The following is a 21,532-nucleotide window of genomic DNA, read 5'->3' as shown; positions in this document are numbered from 1 at the left end:
TTACAGGACCAAAGCTTCTAAATTGGGGTGAGGACTTTGGGTGCCTTGAACCCACCGGTCCCAAATGGCCTCTTTCCATTTCTTGATGCCATCTTAACCATGACATCTTTGTGGCACTGGTGCACACCTTTGTTCTAACAGTGTCCCACCTCCTGAGACAGGAACAGCCTGCTTCCTGCTGGAGGGTTTACAGGGGTCAGACCTGGAGCAAATGAGGACTTGACTCCAGGCGAGGCTCTTGGGACTGTATTTTCTAGGATACCTGCTTAGTTCCCAGCCAGACCTGGGTGGAGGACCTTGTTCCCCAGTCAGACACACATCCTGACCTGGGTTGAGGGTAGAGAGGAGTTTAGGCTGGATCCTGGGGCGCTATGCTCTATGGGGAAAAGGGCTTGAAAACACCTTTCAGCCCAATCCCCGTGTCCCTCTGTTTTCTTTTCCTTTTAAAACATTTTAAAATTTTTTTCAGTGCAGGGTCTCAGGTAGCTCAGGCTAGCCTTGAACTTACCGTATAGTGGAGGCTGCCCCAACCTCCTGCCTCTCCTACCTCTACCTCTCAAATGCTGGGATTGCAGGATGCCCCCCACCCCCACCCCTGCTCCCTTGTGTCCCTGTTTCCTACTGCCAGAATGTATCACTTCATTGCCAGATAGGTCTGTTTCCAGGGCAGGAATTCCCCACCTTCAGTCCCCCAACGACTGAGAAAACACTCCCCAGTGCAGGAGCCTCGGACTCTCTGAGGGAGAGAGGTTTTCAGAAGGGCCTTGGACTAGAGTGAGTGACATGCAAGTGACAGAGGGACAGTGGTGGCCTCCCTAACAATGGAGTTTGTCCGAGCCACACTGGGGCCTGGTGGGGAAGAACTGCTTGAAGGCTTTCTCATAGGTGGCCAGGTTCTCCTTGAAGCAGTACACAGACTGTTTGTCACACTCACAGGCCTTCTGCCCGCAAAAGCAGCTGCCGCCCACGGTGCATCCACCTGTGGAGACACGGGGCGTCACTGGGGGTCTTGTGGCTCATCCCACAGCTGGGTTTAAGGTGGGGGTGGGGGAGGGCTGGAGACCTAGGAGGAACTACAGGAGCCAAGGGCGGAGGGCAAGAAGAGAAGGAGTGTGGGTGGGGGTGCTCTGTCTTTCACAGCCCTTCCCCAGTCGCATCCCGCCCCTCCCCTCCGCAATGAACAGCCGCCTAGGAGGGGGTAAATCGGATGCAGAGGTCGGGCTGCATGTTGCGGGTGGGGTGAGTTACTGCACCCAGGCAGCTCACGGGCCAAGGCAGCAGACGGGGCTCAACTCCCCAGCCCCCAAGACCCATCTCCTATTCCAGACACTGGCTTGACATCATTCCAGGGGCTGTCTGGAACATCTCCAGCTGCAGATGTTCAAAGCACGAACAACCGTGCTGCTATAGGCAGGGCTTCGTGCATGTGAGGCAAGCATTCTACCAAATGAGCTGCACCCCCAGCTCTCTCAGGGTCCTTCCTACTGTGTGACTAAATCCTCTCCTGATGTATAGGTCAGAGACTGCCTTGCTTATTATTGAACTCCATCCCTACTGCTGGTCAAAGTTCCATTGCCGTTTGCTGGAGCCTTTAGCGGCTGTACTTATGTGGCCTGTGGACCACAGACAGGCATCCATTCCTGGACCTTGGAAGCCAAGTTCTAGACCCAAGTCTGTGACTCACAGACTTTATGATCTTAGGCAGCTTGCTGCTTCTCCCAAAGCTTGTCTCCTTAGCTTTTAAATGGGATAAATAAGTCGGCATCGCTTACTGAAAGAGAGTTTTCATCCAGCCACTCATGAAACAAACAGGTATTAAACTTCTAGCACATGACTCGTCTTTGTCTAGAGACTGCGGGTACAGATTCAAGCAAGCACGTCTTCAAACTGCACAGGCCCAAGAGCACCATACATATGGACCCTGAGAATGAATGACCCCCCCATAACAAGACAAGTGTACCCCTGTTATGTCTAAATATGAATATTCCTCCCACAGATACATGCATTAAACAGGCGGTCCGCAGAACGTAGCACAATCTGGAAGAAGCAGTGGAAACTTTAGGAGGTAGGGCCCTGCTGGGGGAGGCAGGCCACTGGATGGATTCTGAAGGCTGAATTTGGTCCTGGCCGTTCTCCCTGACGTTGTATCTTCCCTGAACAGTCTCTGATGCGTGTCCTCACCTCTATACTGATCCACTTCCCCACCAGCCCACAGACAACAGAGCCAGAGACAATAGACTCAGGTGTCTGAATCCTTGGCAGCTTTTAAGTTGTTCTCTTGGGTCTACCAATGGGAAAACCCCATTAATACAGAAGACGAGCTTGAGGACCCCTGGAAATGAACTACGTGCTGCAGCCGTGAGGCTTTGCAGGCAGAGGGACAGGGTTATGGACTGGGTACTGGTGACTGGAATCAGTCTATCCCCCACAGCTAGGCTCCACCCTACACATGGCTCCGCCCTACACATATGCACGTGTGTGGAGGTGTAAGGGAGGGTCAGTGCGCTGATCTCAAAGTCCCTGTGAATGCCTAGTGCTTATATAAACCACCTCAGAGGAGGCCCAGCCACCTCGTCAGCCACCCTGGGGCAGCTGTCTCCTTAAAGAAAACTGGCTCCTGGGCTTCTTCCTAGACTTGGTTGTGTGCTGATCTCTGAGTGGCCTTTTAAGCTGTGGACCCCAAGCTCTCTCTCCACCCCTCACCTACCACACCCACCCCACAGGCCTCACCACACTGGTTGCTAGGCAACCTGGGACCAGGTTTGGGTGCAGGATTTCAGAACTGCTGGAGGCATTAACTCTTCCAGTGCAGCTCTCTGAAATGCAGTGTGGCCTGGGCAGGGAAGACACTTAACTCCATAAGGGTCACAGGAATGACTTTGGCCCCAGATGGGCAAGCACAGGGCAGATGTCAAAGGAACTGTAACTAAGACAACGAGGGGAGGGTGGACTGGAGATTCAGGGGATCTGACATCCTCTTCTGGCTTCTGCTGGCCCTGCATGCATGTGGTACACAGACATACACACAGGCAAAACACTTATACATATGCAATTTAAAATTTTTTTAAAATAACCCTGATTCTCCCCCACAAAGTGAAAAGCACAGCTGAGCCAAACCAAAAATTCCCAGGTCCAAATGGCAGGCACTAAGTAAACACCTGCATGGACCAGCCTCTCTAGTCGTCACATGAGGAGGCACTCCTGTTGGTCACTCACAACCTACCACAGTGTGGGTGAGGAGACTCTAGCTTGGTTGGGAGGCCAAGGCTGGACTGGGAGGTGGTTCTGCCTCCCCGCTACCCTGCCTAAGGGGTAGACATCTACTTGGTGGGAGGGTTATCATCCAAACGCAAGTCTCTGGGCCTCTAACAACTGGTGAGGTGCTCTGTCCTGGCTGGGGAGCACGGTCTCCTATCGTGGGGGTCTGAGACCCCTGAAGGTCACATTTCCTATCTTGTAGCTGATGCCAGGGAGAGAGCACAGTCCTCACTTGGGCTACGTGTGTGCTGTGCTACAGCTCTGGGAGGGGTACTCCGCATCCAGTACAGAGTCTGAAGTCCCCTATCCTCGGGAGTGAGTCGGGGGCAAGTGGCCGTCCTCTGACCTTGGAGGAGGTGGATGCATGCCCAGAAACACAGCTGTGCATACACCTCGGAGGAAGTGGCTCACTGTGCCCTAAGGCCTGCAGGAGCTGGGTGTATGCCCTGTGAGGAGAAGAAGCCATCCACTGGGCTAGAATACAAGGCTAGACAAAGGCTCATGCCCACAGCCTTCATGGATTTAGGCTAGACTTGCCCTCACATGCCCACACTCTCAGGCTCAGGACATATACTCCTCTTGAGTGGGCACTCTGTGTGCCTATCCTTCCAGCCCCGTCCTGGACAGTGCCTCACACCTAGTTACTTTTCTGTCCCTACCCACACTGGTCACAGTGCTTAGCATGCAGTCTCCCTTAGCAAATATTTGTTCAACTGAAAGGCAAGCAAAATGCCTCATTAACACGTAACAGGTAAAACGGAAGTTGTTGGGACTGGGATAATTCAATGGTTAAAGCATCTGGGAGGACCGGAATTCAGACACCCAGAAACCAGTGCTGGGTGGGTGTGGTGGTCGGCCTATGATAGAAGCCCTTAAAGGACCCCACAGTAAGCTAGCTGCATCGGGCAGCTGAGGGCTTGGCTGAGAGACTCTGCCTCAATGAATAAGGTAGAAGAGAGATAGAGGACAATCACTAATCTCAGTCTCAAGTCTCCACACACGTGTGCTCACCCACAAGTGTGCCTACATACATCAACACACACACAGGCATGCACACATGCATGCCAGGCATGGTGGCTCATGCCAGTAATCTCAGCACTCGGGAGGCAGAGGCAGAAAGATCTCTTGAGTTTGAGACCTCCCTGGTCTACAGAGTTCCAGGACAGCTAGGGCTGCACAGAGAAACCCTGTCTCGAAAACCCAAACCAAACCAAAACCAATTCATACGTACACACACACATGGAGGTTGGGGGAATGCTCTCAACAGCCACAGCTGCCTAGAGAAACTGCAAAGTCAACAGAATCCACAGTCAACAACTCCTTGTTGATCCATAATGCTGGGTGGGCTCTGGGTTCTTGGTGGGAACTGATATTCAGTGGCGGGCAAAAGAGATCAGGAAAAAAATCAAACAAGGACGCTCCAAGAAGCTCTGACTGTCAGACTTACATATCTTACCCCTCCCTCCCCCAACCCCGCCATCTGCTTTCTAGATCTCAAAGCACTTGGGACAGTCTCATTCCCTAAGATGACCAATGGGCTAATGAGGAGGTGACCATTAAGGACTAGCCCAGGTCACACTGTTTCCCTGTAGGCAGAGCTACTCACAGGTCACAGTCCCGTTGACAATGGTAAACTGGTAGGCATTCAAGATGGGCTGGCAGCCATATTCCTTAAGCTTGTGGTAGCAGCAGTCATGAGCCCAGCAGCACCTAGTGGTGGGGAGAGAGAGGAGAGAGACTGTGCCTATGTGTAAGTGTCCCTGACACTCAGCAAAAGGACACTGGGTGAGACCTGGGAGGAACTTACCTGTTCCCTTCTCTAGGCCTGAAGGCACTGGAGTTGGGGAGGTGAGTTACTGATACATCTGTCCTTCTATGGCTGTCCCCATGTATAAGTGGGCTCTTGGCCCTTTGTGGCCCTGGGCTAATGGTATGCAGTATTGAATCTACCTTTGGCCTCCAACAGGCAAGGTATAGGAGGTAGGAAAATACAGGAGGTGGACCTAGAATGAGTAGATCACTGTTCCAGGCCAGGGTCTGCTGCTCTCCCTAAGGATGGTGGCTGAGCAACTCTTAGTCTGGGATCCTCTCTGTCCTCAGCTGTGAGGTGGGTTACTGTGGGGATACTGCCTTCCTGTATTCACCGTGAGGGTTGAAGCCCATATGCAGATCACTGGTTCAGTGCTGGCTACACAATGAACATCTCACAAGTGCCAGTGGCCTTCTGTGGCTCCACAGACAAGCCTGGGGACTCAAGGTTTATATGCTAGGCCAGTGTTTCTCAACCTGTGGGTTATGACCCCTTTGAGAGTCATGCATCAGGTATCCCCCAGATCAGATATTTATAGTAGTAAAATTATAGTTATGAAGAAGCAATGGAATCATTTCATGGTTGGGGGTCAGCACAATATGAGGAACTGATTCAAGGGTCACAGCGTTAAGAAGGCTGAGAACCACTGTGCTAGACGGCCCTGCTGTAAGGACACGCCAAGGGACGTTCCCCTTCTTATTTTTTCAAGTGGGAAAAGAGACACACTATCCAGTCTTCCCTCTGGGCCCTCCCCCAGGCTGTAGTAGCTTTCACTTTTTCTAAAAGTCCACACCGCCCACCCTCAGATCCTTTGAGCTGTCCTGGAAGCCAACTTTGTATCGTACGACTGCCTCCAGATGGACAACTTTTTCAAACTGGGTCACTTGGCTTCACTCTCCTAAAATATGGAATTAGGTTGGGAGCTGGCAGGGCAGTCTGGCTGGGCCCATCATCCTAAAACAAGAGAGCAGATGAGCAAAGACGACCTTTGCTAGGGAATACAAGAGGCCTCCAAAGCTCTGGGCAGGACTGACTGTTTAACACGGGGGCCCTGGGTAGAGGCTATCAGGACGGGGCTTGGGGAAATCTCTGTGATATGACTGTCCAGCAGGGATGAGGTGCTGGGTTTGAGTGGTACATGGTGGCACAGAATCTGAACACTTGGAAGGCTGAGGCAGGAGGCTCCAGAGTTCAAGTCCAACCTGGACTATACGGTAAATTAGGGGCCAACATGAGTTGGAAGATAAGACCCTGTCTCAAGATGGCCACAGCACACAAGCCATATTAAGGACCCTAGGCATACAGGCTCCTGGGCAGTGTCACAAGTCACACAGAGAACACTGGCTCAGTTCTGGGTTCCTCAAGACTGACCCCGTAACTCTTTTTAGTCTCATGTTGCCTTGTAATTGTTTCTCCAGGATTCCCAACCTCCTGTCTCCTGGCTGTAAGCAAATGCAATAAGGGTTAGCCCAGAGTGTCCGCATCACCTGTCTGTGGCGTCCACAGGGATCCCTCTGCCTCCAAGCCCACAGTAGCAGCCGTATCCGTAATAGGAGAAGAAGGCGCTGCGTCCTGTGGTGTGTTTGACCATCCTCTGGAACTGCCAGAAGCTGCTGAGGGTGGAGGTTGTCCCTGCCAAGGAGGAAACACAAATCAAAAGAGTCTGAGGGCCCACAGGCCTTGCAAGAGTGTTTGCAGAGGGGTGGGCAGTCCAGAGCCCTCCCCCAAGATATCGGCCTGCTTAAAGGAAAGAAAATAGGATTGATGTTACTCCATCATTCAGAAAGTATCTTGCTAAGCAGGATGGGGTCCAGGCTCCCCAGCTGTCAGGGGATGCTCTACCACCATCCAGATCTGATCTGGGAAAATTCTAAGCTGCAGGTTCCAGTCTGTAGCCAGTGTCTTCTCTGTTGACACTGATCCTATTAGATCCCCTAATTGAGAGCACAGGTAGCATTTAAAAAGAACATGCATAATCTAGTCACAAGGCCAACAGGCCGCATGGCCATGCATAGCTCCTTAGAAATCAGCTTCCGAGAGACTCTCGACAGAGAGGCTGATGTTCCAGTCGGTCCCTCCTCTAGGTAGCATCAGGCAGTTAGAGTCTCACAGGACACGCAGAACACAGGAGTAAGAGATAGGAAAACACCCTTGATCCAGTCTGTAAATACACACAGGCCCACCAATTCTTGTTTTGTTTTAAAAGACAGGGTCTTGTCTTACTACGTAACCCTGGCTGGTCTGGAAGGCCCAATAAGAGACCAGGCCAGTATTGAACCTTTTCTTTCTGCCTTCGAGGTGCTGCACTTTACAGGCATGCATCTGTAGGCCTTTTCACTTACAAAATGCTCACACAACACAGAGATGCATACACAAGGATGTTTGCTGGCAGTGTGGTCTGTGAGATCAGAACACTGGAAATGCCAGATGCCCACTCACAGGAGAATGGTCACCAAAGCACACGTCTTGGGGATATATCACTTTTACCAGCTGAACTCCAGCCCGTGACTGAAGCAGATGGAGAAAGAGCAAGGCCACGTGCTTTTACATGTACTTCCATGTACCTTTCTTAATAAGCATGTTGTGGTAGTTTGAATAAGAATAGCCTCACAGGCTCATATATTTAAATGCGCGGTCACCAGGGAGTGGAACTATCTGGGAAGGATTAGTAGGTGTGGCCTTTTCAGAGGAAGTGTGTCAGTGGGGGTGAGCTTTGAGGTTTCAAAAGCCCATACCAGGTCTAGTCTCTAAATCTCTCTGCTTGCCGGTCAGGGTGTAGTTCTCAGCCATTTCTCCAGCACCTGCCATGGTGATAAGGGACTAAGCCTCAGACACTGTAAGCCAGCTCCAGTGAAATGTTGCTCTCTATAAGAGGTGCCTTGCAGTGGGGTCTCTTCACAGCAATTGGACAGTGACTAAGACACATGTTTTATTTTATTTTGTTGCAGAATTTTGACTGTGTGTGTGTGTGTGTATGTGTGTGAGTGTGTGTGTGCACACGAGTGTGTATGTGCTCACATAAGTGAGCGCACGTATGCATGCATGTGCAGTCTCCAAAGCAGTTGTTGCATCTAGGCGTAGAAAAGTACCGGTTCCTAAAAAAGGCTGTACCTATGTTACTATATATTTTATAGTATATAAATAATAATAACGTGCGTAATCTAGTCACAAGGCTAACAGGCTGCATGGCTATGTACAGCTCCTTAGAAATCAGCTTCCTGAGAGACCCTCAACAGAGAGATTGATGTTCCACTCAGTCTTTGCTCTAGGCAGCATCAGGTGGTTAGAGTCTCACAGGAGAAGCTGGCCTTAAACTCATATGTGGCTAGGGATGCCCTTGAACTTCTAACTCTGCTTCCTCTACCTCCATCACAGGTGTGTGCCATTCTGCCTGGCTCTATTCAGTGCTGGGGATCGAACCCCGGTTTTTGTGTACAGTAGGCAAGCACTCTACCAGCTGGGTTATGTCACCAGTCCTGCATTTGATTCTCTAATTACAGGCTTATATCCTGTTTGTGACACAAATACAGCAAAGGCAGGAACTCAAAGGAGAACAGTAAGAGTGGTGGGGAGGTTTTCTCATGCTCCCTCCCTCCTTAGTGCTGAGTTAGATGCCTTGACCTGAACTCTCCATCCTCCTGCCTCCACTTCCCAAGTGCAGAGATTACAGGCCTGTGCCACCTCACTTGGTATGATTTTTGAAAGCTGCAAAGGTCACTAGCAACTTGGAGAAAGAGAAAGACCTGATTTTGATATGTCTGACTTACAGAACCCCAAAGGTACTACAGCACTGAAGAAACAGGCACGAAACTGGTTTTGAACCAGCAGCTAACCCAGGCACTCGGTAAGAGACACTGGATTTTGTTTTGTTTTGTTTGTTTGTTTGTTAAGCAGACCTCAGATGGCTCCCAGGAAGCCCTTGGTCACTTTGGAGAAGTGCACAATCTGAAACCCTGGCGGCAGCGACTCGGTTGGAGGGAGTATCCCACTAGGCAATGCCAGGATGCCTTCCCCAGAAGACTTACTCCAGCCAGCTAGAATCCTGCCTGCTGTTTCTGCACTGCAGCACACACAGCTTTGAATAAAGGCATCCAAATGAGAAGGAAGAAAGGAAGCCTCCCAGACAGGGAGAGCTGACACCACAGTCCAACGTCATTTTTAGTATGTGGTCTCTGGATTCCAAGGTGTTCTGTGAGGGCCCGGCACGTCAGATGGCAGACGGCACAACCAGAGGTTGGAGAACTCTGGAGGGAGCCCGGCTCTCTCCTGTCTTGTACCCTCCCTTCCCTCGGTGCTACCTAGGAGGGGCCACCCCTGTGACATAGGCACAGCCCTCTCCGTTCTCCCTGATGGCTTCACTTACAGCAGAAGATGAAGACAAGTAAGACAGCGATACCCTTCATTCCAGAGGAGACCAGGAAGTCCATGGTGCCCGGGTTTCACCTTCATCTGCCAGTTCGGCTCCTGTTTGGGGAGGAAGTAAGAGGCCATGTGGGTACAAACCACTGTGTGGTAATTATTATTCTGGGGGTTTGCTATACCCTTCAATGTCTTTAAATATCTGTTAAGAGTCTGTACCCTACTTAGACAATAGAGTTCCCAAATACAAGACACAACAACCTTTATATTTAATACGTCTTTACAGCGCTGGAGCTGGGCAGATACCAACCCTCTGTGCTATTTTGCCTCCTTCCCTGTCAGTAACCCTGAGATATCACTTGCCATGTTCCACCTGGGTCACTGCTACTCCTACAAGCCAGCTCTCACGGTCACATGCTCACAATCCACCTCTCCCATGGTGACTTCCTCCTTCTTCCTCCTGTCTCTCCTCATCATGGTCCCTGCCTGAGACCCTAGGCCCAGGAACCTTCCCCTCTGCTCCCTCTTTTCTGCTCAGCTCAGGCTGTAGGTATCTTTATCAATCAATCAGGGATAACTGGGGGTCGGGAGCAAGGTTTACACAAAGCTGGTATACGTGAGAATCTCGTCGGGGGCAACCAGATCTTGAGGTACAGAATTTAGCATTTGAAAACATAACAATGCCAGACCAACCCCCTACAAAGCAGGCCTTTGGATGGCTTCAACACAGGGCTTTACGAGATCTCTGCCAGACCTAGTGATGTCTGAAGATGACACCCTTTCCTGTCACTTTGACCCAGATGTAAATGTTAGAAGGGCTTCATTGTTTGAAAATAGTGCTAAAGGAGTCTTTCTTTCTCTGGGGACACTAATCGCTGCCTCTTTTTTTTTCCTCTCTGGAGGAGTCAGCATCCTCCGTGACCCCAGGTTTCAGGCGTATATGGTGTCCATCAGCATCCTCTGCCACGTGCAGGGTTTCTCCTTCGATCTCCTGGTACCAGAGTTACAAACTCAGCCCCGCTAAAGCTTGGATTCTCCTGCTGGTACACATGGGAACAAACCTCTGTGAATAATGCCCACCACTGACCATGTCCCAGTCATTACATCTCGAGACTCTCACAGCTTCAGAGTTTCTATCTCCACCTAAGAGATGGGATAGGGCTGGGGATGTGGCCCAGCTGTCAGAGTGCTAGCCTCACGTCACAAAACCCTAGCCTCTGTCTAGCCATGGTGGTCTATACCTATAATCCTAGCATTCTGGGAGTGGAGGCAGGAGGATCAGAAGTTCAACGTCATCCCCTGGCTACCTAACAAGTTTGAAGGATCCTGTTCAAAAAAAAAAGAAAGAAAGAAAAAGAAAGGAAGGAAGGGAGGGAGGGAGGGAGGGAGGGAGGGAGGGAGGGAGAAAGATGGGTGGGTATATAGCTGGCTGGAGAGAGATGACAGAAGTACACAGAGAAAGAGCAAACTTCTATAGAGGTCTACTCCCATGGACTTGCAGTATGGACCAGCTGGAAAATGACAAAGACACTTGGGACTAAAACCAAACTCACACATAGATGTGACATTCACATTAGGACCATAATGAGATGGGAAAACTGTAAGGCCCATTTCCCATGGGTCAATGGGGGAGAATACAGGCAACTGCCCCTCCACGGACTGGCCCTACCACCAGCACACAGCTTACTTCCAGTCCAAGTGTTCGCCACCAGCCCAGTGAGATGTCAGGCTACATCTGACTGGCATAGGTCCTGAAGAAGGTACAACAGCTCAGCGGAGCTGTGGTCAACTTTCCCAGGAAAATGTCAAAACGTCAGACCTATGGCAAGAACTCTGGGAGAGTCCACTTGGGTGTCCCAGCCACCTTGCCTTCTTTAGCACAACATTGGTGGATGCTGAGAAGCTGGGGGGTCCTGGGCAGGCTGGTCCTGCCCAATCATTATTTCAACAGCTGCACAAACTTTTCTAATTAGGTTCTGTCTCCACGGGAACCTGACAAAACCAGGGCCAGGTTTGGGCTACAAAGAAAGGACTTACAGCTTTTGAACCAGCAGGTGAAGAGACTCCACATACAAAGAGGCCTGGAGTGCGTTCCTGGTAATGAAATGCAACTGAAGCGCCAACTGTGTACTCAGCTAATGAGAAAATCCCAAGGAAGGTCCAAAGGAGGCTGAGGAGCTGACTACAGATAAACAGAGCCCAGGCATAGACCAAGAGCCCCGTATGGGCCTTGACTTTGGTCAACAAGGTTTTGCCTGAGCACAGCTGTTGTCTTTGGATTTGTGCAATAGGCAGCAATGGTGGGAAGCGATGAACTCTGAGTCTATGAGAGAGCTAGAGCAGATCCAGTAGTTCCTGTCAGTGGACCTACGCTTCAGGACCCCGAGCTTCCCATCTGTGAAGTGGAGTCAATGACCTTTGTCTTCTGTGGCGCCGGCAGGATTCCAGTCACTCCTGGTGTGAAAGCGCTTGGTCAACATGGGACCAACGTGACTGACAGTTTGATATAGTCCCTTTAACCAGACAGGAAGTGTCAGGACACCATTGGATATGTTCCAGAGAGATGCAGGAAGCAATGAAACACTGTATCTCTTTGGTGGCTCCATTTTATTACCCAGAAACTTCTCTGTTGAGGGTCTCTCAGGAAACTGAGACCTCTACGGAGCTGTGCATGGCCATGCAGCCTGTTGGCTTTGTGACTAGATTATGCACGTTCTTCTTAAATGCTACCTGCACTCTCAACCTATGAGTCTGACAGGATCAAAGTCAACAGAGAAAAACACTGGCTACAGACTGAAATCTAAAAGTCACCAGTTCAAAATAGGCCTACAGATTCTCTGGGAACAGGACGAAAAAAATAAATAAATAAAAAACAAAAGCACAAAACCTGGAGGGCTTGCCTTCAGCCAGCCCAAGGTAAGGCATTTACATTCCAAACTAGTTAGCCTTGGGGTGCTAACTAGTGGCTTGTGGGTCTTTCTTTAGAATCAATGTCACCAACAATTTCTCATTTGCAGGGCGTCTGCCACAAGCAGGGTTTGTGAGGGCTAAGTGTGGGACTGAGGGAGGACGAGCAAGTTCCTGCCCCTAGGCAATGTATCATCACACTGAAGGAGACTGTCAGGTAAGACGAACAAAGTACTTGCCTGTGCCAGGGCCAGGCCAAGACCGTTAATGGATTACCTCATTTACTCTCAGAGCAAGCGGGTCTAAAGCAATCAGTCTGAAGTGCCCATTCTATAGATGTGCAAACCACTCTAGGGAAGAAGTTAAAGGCATGCTCAAGGTGTCCCATGGGAAAGTGCTATTCAAACTGCTGCTTGACTCCAGAGGCCACGCCCACAAGTCCTATGGCCAGCCTAGCAGGCAGATCCAGGTAAAGTGCCACAGGGGAACTGAGAGTGGGGGTGGTACACAGTGGGCTGTCAGACCAGCTAGTTCCAAGTTCCCAAACTGCTCTCCTATTCATCAGCAAAAGGCCCCGAACTCAGTTGGTTTTTTAAAGGCAAAGAAGCCCCAATGGATGATGTCTCTGTGGAGGAGATTCACAAACATCTGAGGAGCTGACCCAGGAAAGGTACATGGTGCCACCTTGGGCATGTTATCACAGATCAGAAACGACTTAAGATAGACCATTGGGAGGGGTTGGGGAGACACAGTTGCTCAGGAAAAGCCTTCACAGAACAGCTGACTTTTAAGAAGGATCAAGCAGCTTAGCTTCACCTTGGAGAGGGAGAAACAGGACGCCCGAGATGAAAACGCTAAGGGGAACAAGCTGGCTAGAGCCCAGGAGAGAGCCGGGGAGAGGAGACATGGTACAAAGGAAGACGAGCTGACACATAAGCAGGCAGGAGGGTAGCCTCCAGCCATCCTCCGAGAATCTAGCCCGTGTGTGTGCATGTTCAGCACCGGCATCAGAGGGGACATTCTTTGAAGCTGCTCTCTGTGGTGCAGGTCAGGAGATAAAGGCAGGGACTAGCTGGCTGCCTCTTCTTCCCCAACAGGGCTGCATCACACCACACCAGAGAACAAAGACTCATGTGCTGATGAACATGAAATAGACCACGGATGTAAGCAGCATTTCGCCATGCCCTGGCAAGGGCACACACACCACTCTCGCACACAGTCGGGGAGCAAGGGATTGAAACCAAGTCGATTCTCAAAGGACTGCCTAATTCTTAGGTGATGTGAAAACAGCTGATAAAGGAGCTACTTTAATCTTCTCTGAGTGGGCGCTGAAGGGCTGGAGAGCATCACCTGGAGACTTCTGACAGAATCATTAACAAGATGCAAGCCGGCAACTCTGTGATTCAAAACAACCAGCTTCTGAAAGTACCAGTTGTACCTTCCTGGGGCCACAGATGCCTCCCGGATAGCTAGAGACAGAATTCCCAGAAAGGAGGTCAGCCTAGCCCAGGCTCCCATCCACGGCCAGGTGCTCTCCCAGGGCCTGCAGCTTCTTCTCTGAGATAGGCTAATAGAAATGCACTCCTCCATGCCAGCTCCCAAAGAATGTGCCATTGGTACCAATCACAGTGTATGGGATCACATCCAGCAAGCTGTCCTACCCATGGCTCAAACAATACTGAAAACGGTACTATTTATAACTCTACCCATGAGCAATATGTCTTTCTGACCTAACTGTGACTGTGCTGACAAAGGCCTTAGAATTATGCTCATCTCAAAATGCCATCCCTGCACACGCAGGACAAAGCAGGTAACAAGGATGTGGCCATAATGTTAGGTTATGCATCCGTGGTTCTTAACGGTCTATTAGTTCAATAGTTCGGTTTTACTAGTTCAATCACTAAATTACTCTAAGGCTCTGTCTAGAGCAGGATCCAACAGAACTCCTTTTAAAGCAGTCTTTTGTTTTTTTGTTTTTTGTTTTTTGTTTATTTGAGATGGGGGCCTCCCTATGTAGTCATGACTGTCCTTAAACTTGCTCTGTAGACCAGGCTGGCCTTGAATTTAGAGATCTGTCTACCTCTTCCTCCTGAGTATTGGGATTAAAGGAGTGTGTCACTCCTGTCCAGCTTTAAAGTCATCTTAACGCCTGCTTGGGAGGACGATTTTTCTAAGATTGGAACAAAGACAGGGAGGAATTAGGCAAATGAAGGGACAGGCTAGACTAGGGAGGAATTTTTATTCAAGTCAGGGGACAACAGAAGCCAAGGTGTTGAGCCTAGGGAGTGTGTGTGTGTGTGTGTGTGTGTGTGTGGCCATGGTTGGGAAGCACCACAGAGGCAGTTAATGGGACGGAATCAGATGACAAACCTCTTCCCATTCCAGCAGACCAGAGGCAAGACAGCAAGCATGCAAAGAAAGGCCGGGAGCTCTGGTCTGACAGCAGACAACAAGAAGGTTCCCATTCAATGGTTTCTATTTTCCTCTGCAGAGGGCAGGAGACTGTCATCTCACAGGGAGGGAGGAAGACGGCACGTGGGAGGTTTTTGGAGGACAGATAGGAGTTGAAATAGCCATCAGAGAGGGCAGGAAACAGAAGGCTGACCAGGGAGGGCTGAGGACCTCACGGCCACATGTGACATGTCATGGCTTGGTGTGGGGTGGTCAGATTCCAGCTAAGGCTCCATCACATGGACGGGATGACAGTAGGGCCAGGAGGACTCTTACCAACAAAATGGCTGAGGTAGTGGAGCATAGCTTCTGAGAAAGCAGTCAGGCTGCGGGCCTCCAAATCTCAAAGCTGTTGGGAAACGCGGTGACGTGGCTGGAGTTGCTGACTGTATATAGTTAGACCTTTAAGGAGGAAATAGGAGATGGGGGTGGTGATCACATGGTGGCCCTGGAGTGGGAACCCCCATGACAACATACCCTAAAAAAATCACCACTCGGATTCTAAGGGTCTCGGGAATGAGTTGCACAACCTTGTTTTAAAATGAGGACACTGACAAAGTCAGGCCAAGGATAGACAGGGATTTGATCCTGGTCCCTACCCCGGACCCCAGGGCAGGGCTCCCTTTCCTCCTGAACGCACACTCCCCGGAAGACACAGAGTCAGGCCAGGTCAAGAAGAAGAGTTCCGGTGGCAGGGGTCCAGGCCCAGGGCCCTGCGGCCTCCATGGGGCAGGGCCACACCAAGGTCCTGAGCCTGGAATCCGTGAACCACGGGCTGTAGCCCTCAGCCCTCCGTCCTCCGTGCCCAAGCTAGTCCAATTCAGCTTGCGGTCCAGGTCAGGCAGGTTCCGGTCCCACCGGAAGCACGTGGCCCCCCACCCCTTGGCGGTTGCCAGGGAGACGGGGCTGTTTACCAGCTGGTCGCAGCCAGGCACAGGAGGCGGATGGAGCTGAGCTGCGAGGTGAGAGGCCCCCCGCTGTGGGTCCCCAGAAACTGAGAGCCGGGACTTTTGAGCAGCCTTCCCCAGGGGCAGAGCCAACCTGGCTGGAGCCTGAGTCTGCAGCAGCCAAGGGGTCTCCTGGGAGGGGCGCCTACAAGCCAATCCCTGGACTCAGATCCCAAGAGAGAAAAGGGAGTTCGTGTCAAGTGCAGAGGCAAGAGCTGCAGGGAGCATCCCACAGCTCCGTGCCCTTTACCCAGGTCTGCATTCATGTTCCAGCCCATTCTGCCATTCCCCGACACTCCTCCTTCTGCACTTGAAGCTTTGCTTCCAGGCCTGCCAGACCCAGACAGCGAAAATAAATAGAGGCCTCTCCCCAACCCCCTCGCCCGCCCTTCTATCCTGGAATCAACCCCGGTTCTCTTCGTAAAGCTTCGCTCTCTTGGTGGCTTGCGGTTTCCCACATTCTAATCTCTGGTTTGGGGTAGCGCAGCGAATGGTTTCGATCTTCTCTCTCTCTCTCCATCCCCCGGGTTGGTTCCTTTACAGAGTTTAATTTTGTAAACCAGGCTGGGGACTATGGGGTGGCGGCAGTGGGTGTTGGTAACTGATAAACATTTTTAAAAGACCAATGCACGTGCATGTCCCGGTATTATGCCAGCAGATGGTTCGTAGGAGGTTGTATTTTACTGCTTTCGCTGTAGGTTTAGATTTGGGCTGTAAAGTATCATGGTCTGACCCCCGTGGAGGCTTGTGGGCACCATTGGTAAGACAACGGGCGTCTTGATTTCATTTCTACCCAATGTCCCTTCCTTCCTGCTCGTGGGGCGATAATCCTAAGGAATGGGCACCTGCCCTTCTGGCAACATCTTGGAAATGGTGGCCAGCGTTTTGTTTCCTGCTTCCTAGCAGGCGTCTTCCTCCTAGCTATTGTGTTTAAGTAAACAGGCCACTTGCCTGGCAGCAGCGTGATGGATGCCTACGCCTAGATGTTGTCAAGTCACTTTGTGGTTGAGTGTCTGCCAGGCCCTAGAGGTGGTGAAATGAGCCAGGCAGGGATTATGCTGTCGCAGGAGCCTGGACTGAGGGCAAAGGCAGAGTTTGGGACCCAGGGTGTGTCTATCAAGGCACCATGGATGCAGTTCTCCAAACACCTGTTTCCTGCAGCATCCTGCCCTTGTTCTGGGTGGGGGTTGGAGCGGTGTTCCCTCTGTGTAACAGATGGTCTCTGTGCTGGGTAGGAGGTGGTGGGTTATAAAAGCAGGTTGGGTGTAACGGCTTTACCTGAAGGAGGTGTTAGTCTCTAAATAGCCATGAGTGGGCTTATGCGAATTAGTCATAATTGAGGTTTTTTTTTTTTCTTTCTCTTGAGATAGCTTGCAGTCATGTTATCTTATGACCAGGGTGTCTTGAATATGACACCCCCTGAACACGGCTAATTATATAGAGTACCAAAAGGTATAGCAACTACACGCACACACTCAAGTTTGACTGTTAAAAATAACCCAGCAGAGGGCCTGGGAGAACACATGACTTTTCTCATCAAAGTTGTTAGGGAGAGGTTTCTAAGTTACCAAACTTCCTGACAGCCAAACCTTCCCCAGGCATGTGTGGGTGTTGGAAGCCAAGCCTGTGATAATTCTGTAGAAGCTGTGGCAAATTAATAGCCATTCCCAAGTGACAAGGATGGGAGCTTAGCTAGATGTTAATCTTCACCTCAGCTGGACAGCTATGGCTTTCTCCTGCCACTCGGAACGAGAAAACTCATAGGGAAAAAAAATACTCTTTATAGTTGATCAGAAAATAAATGAACAAGGAAATGGGCAGTCATTTCTATCGTCAAAACTTTCTGCCCAGGAAGAAGTTTCTGAACTGCCTGCAGCCAGATTGGGCATGGAAAAGAGAGGGTGAGAGTGGAGAAAGGTTTGGTTGTATAGAGACAGCCACAGAGCCTTTTAACCCGTGAACGGGTGCTGCGGAGATGGCTCAGTGGGTATAGCACTTGCCCAAGGGCCAGAATTTGAATCCCCACAATCCATATAAATGCCCGGTGGGTGTGTCAGTTCACCTATAATTCCAGCAGGGTCTCCTGTGGATGATGTCATATTGCAGGGTCAAAAGCAACCAACACCCGTTGAAGAGCAACAGGTACACAGCACTGACCTAGAATAACAGATGCACACAAGACAGACCTACAACCAACACGAGGTCACAGCCATCCATCTGCTCCTGCCCGGGACTATCCTGCAGAGACAGAGCTGCCTGATGTCTACAGACAGTACAGACAGACAGACAAGTCAAAATAGATGCTCCCTAGGTCTTCATGTGGAGGCTTGTGGACTCCTTGTCCAGAACCTGAGCAACCCCTGTGAGTTCTAGCAGGTGATCAGAGCAGTCCCTGTTCTCTCAACCCTGACCACGCTGGGGAGCCATGTTCCACGTGACCTGTGTGTAAAGGCAAAGTGTAGGCAGCCAGGGGAGTAGGGCTGAGGGAGGCCCATGGCGGGGGTCGGGGGGGGGGGGGGGGCGATGGGAATCCCAGAGGGTGGCATGTCAATAGTGAATGATGTCAAGCAGACAGTGTCTCTTGTCTGGAGAAGTCACCTGCTATTGAGTGGAGCTGAGCCTGGTTGCCCTGTAGAGAGTCTTAACAGGGTTACCTTCCCCTCTCTGAGCAAACACAGTCTGCCTCTGAGACTCCTGTCTCTGCCTCTGAGGTCTGTGTTGGCCACTCCCCAAGGGGGCTTCCTTCCCTGGGAGCCAGTGAGGTCTCTGGAGCCCAGTACATTCTGCCTGTTGTAGGACTTCCCCAGGGCCCTTCTGTCTCCTGGACACTCTTCTGGTTTGGGCCCAATCAGATTTTACCAGAGCACAGTGCACTCTGTTGAGTGTGTGACCATGCTGGTTATGTCCCAGGGCAGCAGTCAGAACTCAGTCATTGCAAACAAATGCATTCACGGTGAAAGTTGTCTGACCCTGACTCTGGCTTGTCACATGGCTCATTCCTTCTCAGACTGGTCTTTCTGCCTGCAGGCCCTTCTCCACGAGAGTGAGCACTGGCCTTTCTTATCTCCGTAGTACTTACCATTCATTGAAAGCATCTATAGACCTGTGGTTTCCACTCACTTTAAGAATTTAAGTTCCAAGGACTTTGGATCACTGATGTGTGTTCCAAGTGCCCTTAATGGATGAGTCACAGCTGCTCCCCCATGTCAGAAAACCAGAGATAGGTCCCACACTCCGGTCCAGGGATGCTTACTCTCTCAGTGAGCAGCACATGGCAGAAGAGTGAGCCCCAGTGTCTCAGGAAGCTTAACCCATGGCGTTCTCTGTCTCTGCCTGCTTCCTTAGGGGTCCTGAGAAGCAATGGCCATAGAAGCTCCTGTGAACTTTGCACCACCTGAACGCAGCACTGTGGTCAGCACCGCAGCTGACAGCTTCACCTGGCAGCCCAGAATGCACGTCATCAGGCCCAAGTCTGCCAAGGGCCGGAAGCGGCCGAATTTGCACAGACCACAAGGCATGGGGGATGGCTCCTCCGGTGTGCTATCCACCTCACCTCCACCATGTTCCTCCGGGTCGCCAGGCAACCAGAAACCAGGAGTCTGTGCAACTGTCTCTCCATCCCAGGGAACTCCTGATGAGATGCCGGAGCTGCTGCCGCAGGCACCCATAGGGACCGCTTCATCTCTCAATAGGTACCCAGTCCTCCCATCCATCAACAGAAGGAGCTTGGAGGATGGGGCTGTGGACACTGTCTCCAGCAAGACCAGTTCCCTGCAGCTGAGCAGCGTCCAGGCCCTTTACCAAGAGGAAGCCCGCGCCACTGTGAAGTCAAGCCAGGAAGACTCCAGAACACAAGTCTGTGCCTTAGAGAAGAAATTCATCATCCAAACCAAAAGACAGAGTTCCTCCAGGGCCTCAAACATGGAGGAGCCATCGGACGAAGAGCCGAGGCTGCTGCTGGCCGTCAGGTCACCCTCAGGCCAAAGGTTCGTGCGCTACTTCAGGCCTAGTGACGACCTCCAGACTGTCCTCGAGGTGGCCGAGCAGAGAAACAAAGCCACCTACCAACACTGCAGCATTGAAACAATGGAGGTGCCCAGGAGACGCTTCTCTGACCTCACCAAGTCCCTGCAGGAGTGCAGTATCCTCCATAAATCTGTGCTGGGCATCTCTCAGGAGGAGGGGGAGGGGTGGCCCTGAGCTGTCTTCACCAGGCTGGGGCCCCAGGTCTTTGAGCAAAGAGAATGTTGGGCAGCCTGAAGCCTCCAACACAACCTTGGTTTCAAGTGCCACACGAGCCCAGTTCAGGGAAGACCCTAGGGCCTTGTCTGTATAGAATGTTTGTAGAGCAGGGACGAATCTACACACGGGAAGAGCCCTCTGGAAAACTCCCTTGTAGCCCCACACTTCTAATGCAGCCACAGGGAAGTTCTACATCCATCCCTAGACTGTGGCTGCGGCCAGGATATCTTCTTTCCACCGCTGTCTCCTTCCAGAATCTTCTGTCAGTGCAGTGAACTCTGGATCTCTCAAAGACAACACTTTGCCTTTCTGTACTTGACACCAGATTAAACTCTTCCCGGAGAGGATTCTAGTCTAGCAAATAACCAGGGTTTAGGAATCACGGCACTGACACTGGTATTTTTGCAATATTGTGAGAGACAGGCTGCTGATTCCGTGTTTGGATGCAGCCTCCTTCCCGAGCTACACCAGCAGAGATTCCTGAGGATCCCTGTTGGTATGAGGTGGCAGCAAAGGGAAGAACGACCTTCTGCTGTCACAAATCCCCCAGCAGAAACATTTCTGAAATGTCCTAGAGCTAGCCCATACAAATTGCCTCTACAGCCACAGACTAGCCAGGGCTACTTTTGCGTGGACTGATGGTTGGAGCTTATTGGTAGCACCTGTCTATGTGCATAGTCTTTCCAAAATGGAAGTAACATATGCAGCACCCTGTTTTTAAGATGCACACAGCTACACGGCTATACAAGTTTGTACTAACAACCCCTTGGCCTACTTGGGCACAGGTAAATTGTTTTATCCCCCAGTCTCAGCGTCTCTCTCAACCATGTCAAACATGGAAGGTCAGTGTCAGGGCGTCAGGTCCTCCGTAGGAGAAGGAAGGCGGCTCATTGGGGTTTCTTTCCTGTGCCCCTGTTGAGACCGTGCTGTGCAGCTGGCTGACTGGTATGGAATGCCCCCATGCGCCTTAGCCAGAGCTGTCACTAGCACTGTAGAGTCTTGTTTTTCTGGGGATACAGATCATTTGCCAAAGCTCTCCCGTATTGCAGGTTCAGCCAGACACCCACAAGTCATCTGCACCCCTCGACGGCCAAATCCCCATTTGGAGTCAGGAACACCGAGACCTTCTGGGCACTCTGTCCCCCTTGGAGCCCAAGCACCACATGTCCTGGGTACTGACTGGTACATGCCCCCACACCCTCAGTTCACAGACAAGGCAGGGTTTAGCAGTTGTTGGAGCATCTCAGAGTGTCACTACCTCAGCAACAGGGGCATCTTGTGCATGGGACAACACCAGCAGTTCCAGGTGTTCCTTCTAGCACATTATCCCTTGGTGACAGCAATGACTACTCTGAACAGAGTCATCCTACCCCAGACACCTCCCACACCACACAGATCACTCTGGACTAGGATATTCCTGAACATTTGTGAGATTTACCATCCTGCCTAGGTTAGCAGCTCCTCTGATGGGAAACATCCGCTGGGACATGGCTTTGATGTGGGCAGGCCCGTGCAGCTGGCCATGTCATCTGCCTAGTGACCACAGCAGAAGGGACTG

At 51.2% G+C, this 21,532-nt stretch overlaps 2 protein-coding genes across 3 annotated transcripts; one reads left to right on the top strand and one right to left on the bottom strand.

The window, feature by feature from the left end:
* Positions 1-815: 815 nt before the first annotated feature.
* Pla2g2c (phospholipase A2 group IIC) lies at positions 816-9,495 on the bottom strand. The gene is made up of 4 exons (XM_028759557.1): positions 9,432-9,495; positions 6,556-6,700; positions 4,865-4,968; positions 816-979 (listed from the first exon to the last, which is right to left on the bottom strand). The coding sequence occupies exons 1-4, from the start codon at positions 9,493-9,495 to the stop codon at positions 816-818; spliced, it is 477 nt and encodes a 158-aa protein (XP_028615390.1).
* A 4,551-nt stretch (positions 9,496-14,046) lies between these two features.
* On the top strand, positions 14,047-20,705 carry Ubxn10 (UBX domain protein 10). 2 transcript variants are annotated; one of them, XM_028759983.1, is made up of 2 exons: positions 14,047-14,144; positions 19,078-19,932. In XM_028759983.1, the coding sequence occupies exon 2, from the start codon at positions 19,093-19,095 to the stop codon at positions 19,930-19,932; it is 840 nt and encodes a 279-aa protein (XP_028615816.1). In that variant the 5' UTR covers positions 14,047-14,144; positions 19,078-19,092. The 2 variants fall into 2 exon arrangements, with proteins under 2 accessions (XP_028615816.1, XP_028615817.1); XM_028759984.1 differs by lacking the exon at positions 14,047-14,144 and adding an exon at positions 15,663-15,747 and having other exon boundaries at positions 19,078-20,705.
* Positions 20,706-21,532: the final 827 nt, after the last annotated feature.

The sequence above is a fragment of the Grammomys surdaster genome, unplaced genomic scaffold (assembly GCF_004785775.1).
Source record: "Grammomys surdaster isolate TR1022 unplaced genomic scaffold, NIH_TR_1.0 126313, whole genome shotgun sequence".
NCBI classification, from domain to species: domain Eukaryota; kingdom Metazoa; phylum Chordata; class Mammalia; order Rodentia; family Muridae; genus Grammomys; species Grammomys surdaster.
Note: the sequence above shows the minus strand (reverse complement) of the source record. Positions and strands in the feature narration are given on the sequence as shown.

Bases quoted from the DNA above. Each gene is read 5' to 3' on its own strand.
- Ubxn10 (XM_028759984.1), top strand. From the start codon at position 19,093: ATGGCCATAGAAGCTCCTGTGAACTTTGCACCACCTGAACGCAGCACT.
- Pla2g2c (XM_028759557.1), bottom strand. From the start codon at position 9,495: ATGGACTTCCTGGTCTCCTCTGGAATGAAGGGTATCGCTGTCTTACTT. The intron at 6,701-9,431 runs GTAAGTGAAGCC...CCTCCTTGGCAG, and splicing joins ACTTGTCTTCATCTTCTGCT to GGACAACCTCCACCCTCAGC. The intron at 980-4,864 runs GTGAGTAGCTCT...GTGTCTCCACAG, and splicing joins TGTCAACGGGACTGTGACCT to GTGGATGCACCGTGGGCGGC.